Below are 11,563 nucleotides of genomic sequence, written 5' to 3' on the forward strand. Positions count from 1 at the left end.
TTCCTAAAAATGCATTCCCCGAAACAGGCGCATGAAAAAAATATTGTCTGATCGCATCAAGAGGTAACCTCCACTGGGCGTGTTTTTTGTTTGTTTGTTTGTTTAAATCGGAGTGCCAAGCGGCGTATATCATTATTAGTTAAACTGTCCCCAATGCGAAAACATGCCCATCTGCGCACATTCCGCAACACCGGCGCTTATCAGAATAACGCATTGCAATTAGAGGGCTATTTCACCTGTGGATAGGCTACTGGCTCAGTGACGTCCCCGGCTTTTGATCAATGTGATGTGTAAAAAAAGCTTGTGTGCTATGGCTGGCATAATCTACCGTACACGGACAGAGTAATCATAGCAGGGAGGACTTTATTATGAAAAGAAAATCCAACTAGAAAAACAAACAAACAAACAAACAAACAAACAAACAAACAAACAAACAAACAAACAACAACAACAAAACAAAACACAAAACAAATGAGATTCCTGGGATAGGGATGATTACGGAATATAGCCTACAACCTACTGTTTCTTGTCTACGTTTGTGTAGCTCTCTCTCTCTCCTTCTAGAAAAGCTGTTTTGAATGAACACCCACCATAAGTTGAAGATTCTGACACCTGAAACCATCTTTATGTCTGCTGTCCATATTGCAACATCTTCAGAATGAAATAAAAGGGGAGACATCCGAGCAGGAATAAGGTAAGATGTTTGGAGATCTCTGTGGAATACTGGAAATAACATTTGATTGTGGTAATATTGCCAGCATGTTTACAGATACCATATTCATATTCCAAATTACTTATGCCTCTCTTGCTCTCAATTAGAAAGACAGAAATGTTGCTTAACTGTCAATACAAATAGAAAGAAAGTGTAGCATTCCACTTGCCTGGTTACCACCAAACCATAAGTGAGATTTTCACATTGGTACGATTGTGCAAAGCCTCTATAGGTTTTCCCAGGCTAGCATTCCACAGGACTAGCTACAATACATGGTTGCATTCTCAAACATTAAGCTGTCATGAAGCCTATCTCCAATCTCAAGGAAAAGTACTTGATTTGATGTCATTGCCATGACAACAGTTCATCCTTTAAAGTGGCACTGCCACTAAAAGTTGGCAGGTCCTCTGCTGTTTTGCAAGTATGGCCTAGTTGTGCCAATTCCACTTGAAAGGGTGGAAAAGTGTTTGTTTTTCTTGAAAATCAAAGGACTGACAAAGTTGTGTTTTGCCCTCTAAACACTGACCATGAAGACTCTCCATGGCTTCGGTAGTTGCCAATGGGAAATAATAAAGTAGCTAATGTAGTAAGCAACTTTGGTTTCGAGAAATACACCTCAGATTTGTCCCCATTACAATCAACATGCTTACATAAATACTGACTTGGGAGCATTATCAGAGGTCCATTAGATACAGGTTCCATGTGTAAAAGAAGATGCCAATTTAATTGACATATGGTGGATAAAGGATGTTGTTGTAGTTCATGGCATACTGTACTGGCCCAGGTGCTTAAAAAGCTTTCATCTCTCTGTGTGGCTTAATCCTGAAGTGATCCCGCAGATGTTGCAATCACAAGAGCGAGAGAGAGAGAGAGAGAGAGAGAGAGAGAGAGAGAGAGAGAGAGTGTGTGTGAGTGTGTGTGTGTGTTTGCATCCATGTGTTTGTGCATGTGTGCGTGTGTGTGAGTGTGTGTGCGCTCACGTGTGCGTGTATGCCTCCATGTGTTTGCATGCATGCATGTGCGTGCATGCGTGCGTGTTGAAAACCAAGCAACGCATGGGGGCCAACACGCTCCTGTGTCAATTAGGCAGCATTAATACTGATGTACCCTTTAAATGAGTCCCTTCCCTCTGGCACCACATTTGTCCCACCGCTGGCAGCACAGAGGGATGGCATGTGGTTGAATGCCAGGGATTTAGGGAATCGCATACGGTTATGAATATGAAGATAATCAGCCTGCCATGGTGCCATGATCAACCAGAGGACTGTATTCACACATAGCCTATTACAACCAGGATAACACTTGACACACATTTTAAAACACAGTGAAAGTGAAAGCCCCATTGGGAAAGTTCAACTCCCATATTCATTGTGACATAGCACTCCACTGCACACAAGTGAACACTGCACACAACGAAAACGCATTTATGCCTCACCCACGCAAGGGGGCAGCCCTCAGTGGCGCCCCAAGGGAGCAGTGCGGCAGGACAGTGCTCAGGGTACCTCAGTCAGGAGGACGAGGGAGAGCACTGGCAGGTCGGGAGTCGAACCGGCAACCTTTGGACTACAATTCTGACAACCTAACCGCTTACCCACGATTGCCCTGACTTGATCAGACATCATTATGCACACACACACACACTTGACCAGACCAAATAGGCTAGTGATAGGACTAACTCCAACCGAAGACCTCCCTGTGTAGCTAAAGGCAGAACAGTATACTGTATACTGCAAATATCTACTGCACATAACAACTTTATATCGTATTGGATGAGATGAAATAAACTCTAAAATCTAAATGTAATGCAACACGAGATCATTCTGATATTTCAATTGCATAAACTGTGGAGGCTATATATTGTCAGGGACATTTGGATTTCACCTGCTGAGATATATTGGCACAAAAAACCTGTCACATGTAGCAAACTGCTTTAGTTGAAGACAAAATGTTATTACATTAATCCATACACACAAATACTGTGAAGCACCTGGCACTATCTCCAACAATAGAATCTACTCAACTTGATGGACTGTGATGATGCTGACGCAGAGTTCTCACCCAAAAGAGGTTAGAATTGCTGCTTTCACAAATAGACCCTATTCATGTCCGTAATTATATAGCAGAAGACCAGGCTCTAGTCTCTCCACAGCCGATAAGAGGTAAATCACTGATTTATGTCACCCTGATTGCTGCCTCTGCTGATGTGAGTGCTGCTTGAGAGAGAGGAAGCGGCTCTGAAGGAACAGGTGGTGATAGGACCATATTATAACTTCACCCAACATGCTTTCCACAGATGGCTGACGCATGCAGTGCACACTAGCATTGGCAGTAACTGGCAGCTGTCATGTGTGTGTGTGTGTGTGTGTGTGTGTGTGTGTGTGTGTGTGAGAGAGAGAGAGAGAGAGAGAGAGAGAGAGAGAGAGGATGTCTGTATGTTCTTGCCTCCTTGTGGGGGCGTGTGCATATTCAGGCGTGCGTGCGTGCTTGCTTGCGTGCGTGCGTGCGTGCGTGCGTGCGTGCGTGCGTGCGTGCGTGCGTGCGTGCGTGCAGCGTGCGTGGGCTGGCTACACTTTACAAGCCTCTCTAAATACCTTTATTACTCAGTGAATCTGTGAATTGTAACTGAGAAGGGGTATTTGAGATGAAGGTATGCATGTTTTTAGTATCAACAATGAAGATGAAACTGACTGTAAGAATGGTAAACGTTCAAGACGTTCAAACAAATAAAACAGTTAAAAAGGTGCACTATAGCAGAGAGAGTAGTGTAGAGTAAGATTATTCAAGCCTGGGCATTTCTTGTGTCCATGTGATGTCATGCCCCTTTAGGAGACCTTCGATCAGGAGACCATTGGAGGCTTGAGGATGAAAATGGAGTTCCCTTGGCACTAGGTGTGATCGAGATGTCATCAACGCATACATGTGCATGTAGACAGCAATGCCCCCTGGATGAAAATGCTTCGAAATTTCGTCGATGTTGCCTTGACGAGGTGACATGTCACATGGTGTCAAACTATCGCGGGATGCATGCGACCTGGATGAAAATGCTTCGAAATTTTGTCGATGTTGCGTTGACGAGGTGACATGTCACATGGTGTCAAACTATCGCGGGATGCATGCGACTGCAGTCAGATCTTGCAACCTCTGCAGTTGCTTATCCCCTTCAACGCTCGTCTGCGGACTGCCTCCGAGGTCACGCGCCCATGAACTGGTTGGTCAACAACTCACTCACGTGTGTATATGGGTCTTGTCTCACACCTCTACACAAGTTTGCGCAGGTCCCCACTTCAGCTCCTCCTCACTGCCTGTACCCCCACTCCTCACACGTGGTGTGTTAGTAGAGCAAACTGGTGCGAGCTCATAGTCTCGTTCATATTTGTGGCCGACTGTAAATGCGCTGTATTTAATAACACCCACATCGTGACAACAAGTTCTCGCTCACGTGCCTTTCGCAACATCGACGCTCGCAACAAACTCGTATGCACCTAATGTAGAGCACATCTAATGCAAGACGTCACCAAATAGCCCCGTACGACTTTGTTGCTGTCAACCAACGTTGACGGAAGCACGTGAGCGAGAAATGTAAGCTATAGCGTTAAAGTGTTTATGAAACGAAAACAAACGGTCATTCCCATTAAAGACTTGTTTTTTCTGATAGCATCGATGAGACTTTGAACCCAATCATCCCGGAGGAACTTGTGAAAATGGCAACTCAAAGTGTGAATTCTGTGAAATTTGGTGTGACTAATGAGCTGGGCTGTGACATCAAAGAGGGGAGTCCCTGGTTTGCTAGTATGGTGATCTGAGAAAACAACACACATTTGATGGACCCACATCTTATAAAGGAACCAAAATTCTGATACAAACATCAGCGTGTCGAAAAACCACACATTCAACCTCATGAGAAAAAAAAACAGCAGCACAAATCTATTTCAGAGGCACTGATACATCTGCAGAAAGTGACATGTCTGACAGGCGAAGTGACGATTGTTGACATAGCCTGACAGTTTGTTTTGTTTATGGTTACGGTTGCTAAGGGCGCTTTGCCATGACCCAAAGATGACATGGCGTGTGTGTTTGTTGACAAATGGGGGGCATTTTGATTCAATTGCGCGATATAGTGTGATTGAAATGCATGTAGGCTACATGCAAAAATATCATCAACTAGAGAAAAAACGGAGGTATTAGGCTGTTGGAAAAATACCCTAGATAGCCTGAGTCCTCAGCATATTTTTAGCGTTTATCATTATTATTATTTTTTGTGCTCAAAGTCACAGGCGTCGCGTGTCCCTCAGCCTGACTCTGAGGACGAGGTGTGTCCAAACGTCAGCCACACGTGCACCACAATACTAAAAACAAACAATCAACGCTTCTAAGTAGACCTACACTATGTGCATCTCCGTTTATTCGCTAAGCAGTAGCCCAGTCTGTGAGTTGGCTGTCCTCGACCGAGAGCACCACGCTGATGCGCGGATATCCTCCCAAAACCAATTTATTGACCAGTTGAATGGCAATCAACAAAAAGTGCATATTCCGAGAGCATTCTCATCGGTTTGGCATGTAATGTGCATTACCCTTTCCTGAAAACAACATACAAAGCAGATGGACAAGGTAAAACGAGTAGCGTAAAGCAAAGCAGTGCACTCACTTGTCTTCGTGCCCGAGCAGTTACAGGGGCAGTTTCAGTCTGCACGCCAGCGATGTCAATTTTTGGAACTGCTTGAGGCAATAGCATTCCCTTCAGTCCAACCATGCCCACGATCTCCACATTTGTGGTGAAGCTTGCTTCAAAACCACACATTGGATCCACAGAGCCCTAGCTTGTTTTAGCCTTCTCCTTGTCGGCCACAGTTCCATCATTCTTCACAGAAGGGAACTTGTGCAAAGATATTCCTTCTATCAAGTAGCCATTTTTGCAGCTGGCACCGTTCGGCCCTCCAGCAACACACTGCTTGACACTGCGCTTTGTTTTGGTACTAGCCGCCATTGATCTGAACAAGGTGGAATGAGGTGAACTCACCCCTTCTATGTCACGCATATCATTTGCATAAAATTTGCATGTCACCAAAAAAAGTAAACATAACACTTTTTGGGAACGTTTTAACATGACTTTTAGAACAAAATAGCACCCAGACAATATCCCATTTTATTCACAAGGCTTAGAACTTTCAGAATCTGTCCTGGAAATGGTCAAATTCCTTTACTTTGTTTTCGTTTCATAAACACTTTAAGTTCTGCCAGAAAGGCGAGACGGTATATCTCTCGTCATTGATTAATTATCCAATCCCTACTCTCTGCGTGGGGTTTCCCCGCTACGTCACACATTTGCCTCTTCCTGTAGCCAATAGGATGTCTGTGCGTTTCTTTAAATATCCTCTGTCTGCTTCCGCTCTTTGCTACCCAGAGTACGCCGATGCAGACGTCTGTTCTAGCTCGCAACCCTCTTAAAAGCAAACTTCCAACTCCATCCGCCGCTTGCCCTCATGTCAGGCGGCGCAGACTCACCTCGAGACGACGAGTCGTCGTCTCAGCACGAAGACGACTTCGTGCCTCCATCCCAGCCGGCACTTCGGAAGAGTGCCCGCCTAGTGCGCCCTGAAACTGGCTGGTCCTCTCTGCCGTCCGAAAACATCTCGGCGGCCCTCACCGCGGCTGGTATCCAACCCGAAGATGGCCTCAGTAGGGCTGAAATCGTCAGCCTCGCCAACTCTGCCTTGGGAAACCCGGAAGCGGCTGGCATCCCCGTCGTCGATCCCGTGACCAACCCCGCTGCCTCCGCAGGCCCCGCCTCGCAGGCCAACCCAAATCCACGGCAGTCAGGGAAGAGGAAGACCAAGGCAAAGCACACCGCCCAACCCAGGGGTAGAGGCCGCCCAGCCGCGGCTGCCCTGGCTGCCCAGCGCGCCGCTCAGCCGGCCGTCGCCGATAAATCCATCTTCGAGGCTCTTCAATCCATCAACAGCACCATACAAGGCTTCGATTCAAGGCTCAAATCCCTCGAAGTACGTGGCGACCAACCCCCTGCCACAACGAGTACCGCTGCCGCGGACGTTTCAACACCACTCCTTTCCCCCTTTCCCTTTCCACTCCCTCCCCTCCTTCATCCACCCCCTTCTCGTGCAGCGCCACCCGTCGCCGCCCCGGTTCTTACACCGGCTTTTTCCCTGGCATCAGCTCAGCCCGCGCCTCTCCAAGGAAGAAGCTTCATTGCGCAGGCCGCCGCGTCCATTTCGCCGGCGGTACGCGCCAACATTCTAAACGGTAAGGACATTAACCTCGCCTCCCTGCTGCTGCCCGCCTCTCCCATCGACCGCCAGCTGGTCAACTGCGGCGACGTCTCCGTCATCCTAAAAACATCAGACCCACGTTTACTGAAGAACCTGTCGTTTGGAGAATTCGTGGTGGCATTTGGAGTGTTTCGCGATGTCCTCTGTGGCGCGTACCCGGAGCGCCGCGCTGAGCTAGATAGCTATCTGGCCATGCTCGCAGATTTCCATCTCCGGTACGGCGGAACCTTGTTCTACGAGTACCACAAGTCCTTCGCGGCCAAAGCAGCCTCGTACGTTGGCTTGTTCAACCTGCGCCTGGACTGGTCAGTCGTGGACACAGAGCTGCTTATCCGCCATTTCAGCGGCCAACGCATCCTGGCTTGCAACATCTGTTCATCGCACGGCCACTCGGCGGATCTGTGCCCCAGAACGGTTTTTAGCATCCCCGCGGGCCGTGCCACCACGCCCAAACCAGCCACCACAAAATCCTCTACCAACGATGCCCGGTCTCCAAAGCCCGTAAGGCCGACTAAAGACAGGCTGGGTCGTCCCATCTCCTACTTCAACGGCCAACCTCTCTGCAATAACTTTAACGAAGCTGTCTGTACCCACACTAATTGTCTATATTCTCATGTTTGCAGCTTTTGCAGGGACCCACACCCGAGGAGTGTCTGCCCCCGCCGGGTCGGCCTTCGACGGGATTCTTTCAAAAAATTCTGAAAACTCACCCCTCTACCCCCATATCTGTCCCCTCTCTCTCTCGCCTCTTAGCCTCTCACCCCGACTCCACTTTTACTGATTATCTCCTGACGGGCTTATCCCAAGGGTTCCGCGTGGGTGTCTCCTCCCCACTGACCACCTCCTATGTGGCGCGGAATCTTAGGTCCGCGCTGGCGGAACCCGACATTGTAACTGAGCTCCTGTCCAAAGAAGTGAATAAAGGTTATGTGGTCGGCCCATTCTCAGCTCCCCCGTTTGCTCCTTTCCGCGTTAATTCCCTAGGAGTAGCCACTCGCAAATATTCAGGGAAGAAAAGGTTAATTTTCGACATGTCGTCCCCACACTCTGATTCCCGGGCTAGCGTTAACGAGATGATCCCCCTCGAACCGTTTTCCCTGCACTACGCCACGGTTGACCACGCTATTAAGCTTATCAAAGTAGCGGGGAGGGGCGCGCACTTAGCGAAGGCAGACATCACCGATGCGTTCAAAACAATGCCCATCCACCCCTCCGATTGGCCGCTCTTCTGCGTAAAATGGCAGTCCGCATTCTATTTCGCCGTCAGACTCACCTTCGGGTGCCGCAGCAGTCCACGTATCTTCAACAATCTCTCCGAAGCACTGTGTTGGATTTTGTTGAACGTATGCAAACTGCCGTTCGTCCTCCATCTCCTCGATGACTTCCTCCTTATCGATTTTCCCTCAAAACCTAATTCCACGGTCCTAGACACCTTGCGCTCGGTGTTTCTCGAAGTCGGGGTCCCACTGTCACCCGAGAAGACACTGGGGCCATGCACATCCCTAGAGTTCCTAGGCATCATGCTTGATTCCGTCGCCATGAAAGCTTCTCTCCCCCAAGAAAAGCTTTCTCGTATTTGCGATATGTGCGCCGCGCTACCCGCCGACTCATTCATGACAAAACGAGATCTCCTCTCCCTCCTCGGCCACCTCAATTTCGCCATCCGTATCATCCCGCAAGGCCGTTCGTTTATCTCCCGTATCCTAGATCTGGCCCACTCCGTCCCGGAATTATCAGACTTCGTCGCGCTAGACCAGGGATGCCACTCAGATTTGCGCTTCTGGCTGAAACTTCTAGGAAATTGGAATGGCATCTCTTTCTTTTACAACGATTCCACCGAGTCGTCCTCCTCCCTTGGGCTATTCACCGATGCTGCCCCATCGGTCGGTTTCGGTGGATTCCACAAGGGGGAGTGGTTCGCCGACAGTTGGCCGGAGGATTTCCTCGAGTTCGCCGACGAGTCCGAGTCCTCTGCGCTCTTCGAAATGTATCCCATCGTCGTCGCGTGCGTCCTCTGGGGGTCCAGTTGGTGCAGAAAGCGCATCGTGTTTTACTGCGACAACGCAGCTGTAGTGGCAATTATCAACAAAGGCGTTTAACCTGGCAATCTGTTATGGGCAATTTTGTAATTTCAGCTGCTCATGTCCCTGGCCATTCTAATGTTCTAGCTGACGCTCTCTCTCGCTTTCATTTGCAGGAATTCCACAGACTATGCCCATCGGCCAGCTCGACCCCTCTCCGCTGCCCGAGTTTCTCGGAACTCGTCCTGTATTAGGTCCCCCCCTCTCGTCTCTGTCCGCGTCAGCACGGGGCTACATGGCAAAGAGTCTCGCTAAATCGACGCTCAAGTGTTATGCGTCTGCTTGGTCCATGTTCACTACGTTTTGCAGCGCCTATCTCCTCTGCCCCCTCCCGGCGCAGGTCTCCACTATTTGCGCCTTTATAGTCTTTTGCTTCGACACTCGCCATCTCCAACCCGCCTATATCCACAAATTAATAGCCGGTGTCCAATTCTACGCTAGGATTAACAAACCTGACACTCTGAGTTTTTTCTCTAACCCGTCCATCAAGCTTTTACTGAAGGGTATAGCTAAATCCTGTCCCACCTCCCCCGACTCTCGTCTCCCCATCACCCTTCCTATTCTTCACCAGTTGGTATCTACAGTGAGGCGCGGCTATATTTCACCTTATCTGGATAAATTATTGGAGACAGTCTTCCTCACTGCTTTCTATGGTTTCATGCGCTGTGGCGAATTCACTTCACCCTCTCCACTGTTTAACCCTTCCGTCGACCTCACTCTATCTGATCTGACTTTCTCCCCCTCTCATTTCTCTATATTTCTGAAACACTCAAAATCCGACTCTCTCCGTCACGGCACGTCCGTCTCTATTTCCAAGCTGCACGGGGTTTTCTGTCCATTTTCCTCGATGGTGGAGTTTATCAAACTTCGCCACGACAGGTCCCCTTCTTCCCCCCTATTCCTCCTGCCCGACGGCTCGCCAATGTACCGTCAATGGTTCTGCAGCCACCTGGCTGCCGTCCTGCGACGGTGCAATCTCCCACCAACGAAATACACGGCCCACTCATTTAGGATCGGCGCGGCTACTACTGCCGCACACAGGGGCATCTCTACGTCTGCGATCAAACTCCTGGGAAGATGGTCATCGGAGGCCTACGCTTCCTACATCCGCCCATCCTGTCACCAAGTCCTGGATGCCCAGCGCGCCATCGCCTCCACGTCAGGTACGGCGACCCGTCAGGTAGCGCACTACCGTTGCCACGTTATTCCCCGGGGCAGTTAATGCTCTCATTCGTAACAATTGTTCAGCCCGGCTCTTATACCTAATACCTCGATATCACGTTTTATTCTTGCCTATCCTGGCCCCCTTCAACCCAATGACAGATCTATCGCTAACACACGTATCTGACAGTTACTATTATCCATCTATCGCCATCCACATATGTGGTGGCGGCGGCTTTTCCTCCCCTCACTCTCTCTCTCCCGTACTTACTCCTCTATTAGTCACTTTTGTTTCGTGCTTGGTTGTTTCTCGTATGCTTGATGTCTCTCTAATTTCTCTCTAGTTCCGCACCTACTCTGATTTCATAACTACGTAGTTAAATGAATAATAACACTGTTCCGTTTAAGTAATGCGTCCCAGTTCGCAGTCTACAAGCCCGCAGTACGCAGTCGCCAAAGCCCGGTGGCCCGGTATGCAGTCGCCAAAGCCCGGTTGCCCGGTAAGCAGTCATCAAAGCCCCCCAGGTAGCAAAAACCGTTAAGAACAGTCGGCCCGATCTTGGCAGAATGTCGGCACTGTTGGCTGAGAGTCGGCTCGGCTGGAACACTGGTTACCGTGACTCAGCCAACACTTCATAGAACACTGAAAATAACTGTCACTTCATGCAGTAACTGAACCAACACTCTGCCGCCACTGAAAATAACTGTCAGTCTCATGCAGTAACTGAGCCAACACTGAGCCGACACTGTCGGCATACGGTAATAGGACCATTATTGGGCCGCGGACAAAGCCAAAATCGGGCCGACTGTTATCACTCGCGAAAAAAGGATCGGGCCAACAATGGGCCAGATAAACTTTGCTACCTGGGCCGGTGGCCCGGTATGCAGTCGCCAAAGCCCGGTTGGCCGGTAAGCAGTCATCAGAGCCCGGTGGCCCGGTACGCAGTCACCAAAGCCCGGTGGCCCGGTTCGCAGTCACCAAGCCCGGTGGCCCGGTACGCAGTCGTCAAAGCCACGTGACCTACAAGCCCGGTGACCCGGTAAGCAGCCAACGAAGCCGGTGGCCAGAGCACAGTGACTCAGATTTCACGAGTGAATTGGTCGCCCAATTCGGCCATGCCGGTATGTTTTTCTTTCATTTTTTCTTTTTTCACCGATCGTATGATATTACTATTGCCCTATCCGGTCTGGCTTGGTGCTTTTAATTCCTCAGCGTGCACTGCGTTATCCGCGCGGGTTTACTCTAATCCGCGAGCAGAGTTTGCTCTGCCGTCCCCATTGTTGTCATGTAGCCTGCGTTAGTTCTGCCAGGGAGACTCAGAGCA

General features: G+C 49.3%; 1 protein-coding gene across 1 annotated transcript; it reads left to right on the forward strand.

Annotated features, from left to right (window-relative positions):
- The first annotated feature begins 9,312 nt into the window (after positions 1-9,312).
- Positions 9,313-10,299, forward strand: LOC134465988 (integrase/recombinase xerD homolog). The gene has a single exon (XM_063219887.1). It carries the CDS (start codon positions 9,313-9,315, stop codon positions 10,297-10,299), a length of 987 nt encoding a protein of 328 aa, XP_063075957.1.
- Positions 10,300-11,563: the final 1,264 nt, after the last annotated feature.

The sequence above is a fragment of the Engraulis encrasicolus genome, chromosome 16 (assembly GCF_034702125.1).
Source record: "Engraulis encrasicolus isolate BLACKSEA-1 chromosome 16, IST_EnEncr_1.0, whole genome shotgun sequence".
Taxonomy (NCBI): Eukaryota; Metazoa; Chordata; class Actinopteri; order Clupeiformes; family Engraulidae; genus Engraulis; species Engraulis encrasicolus.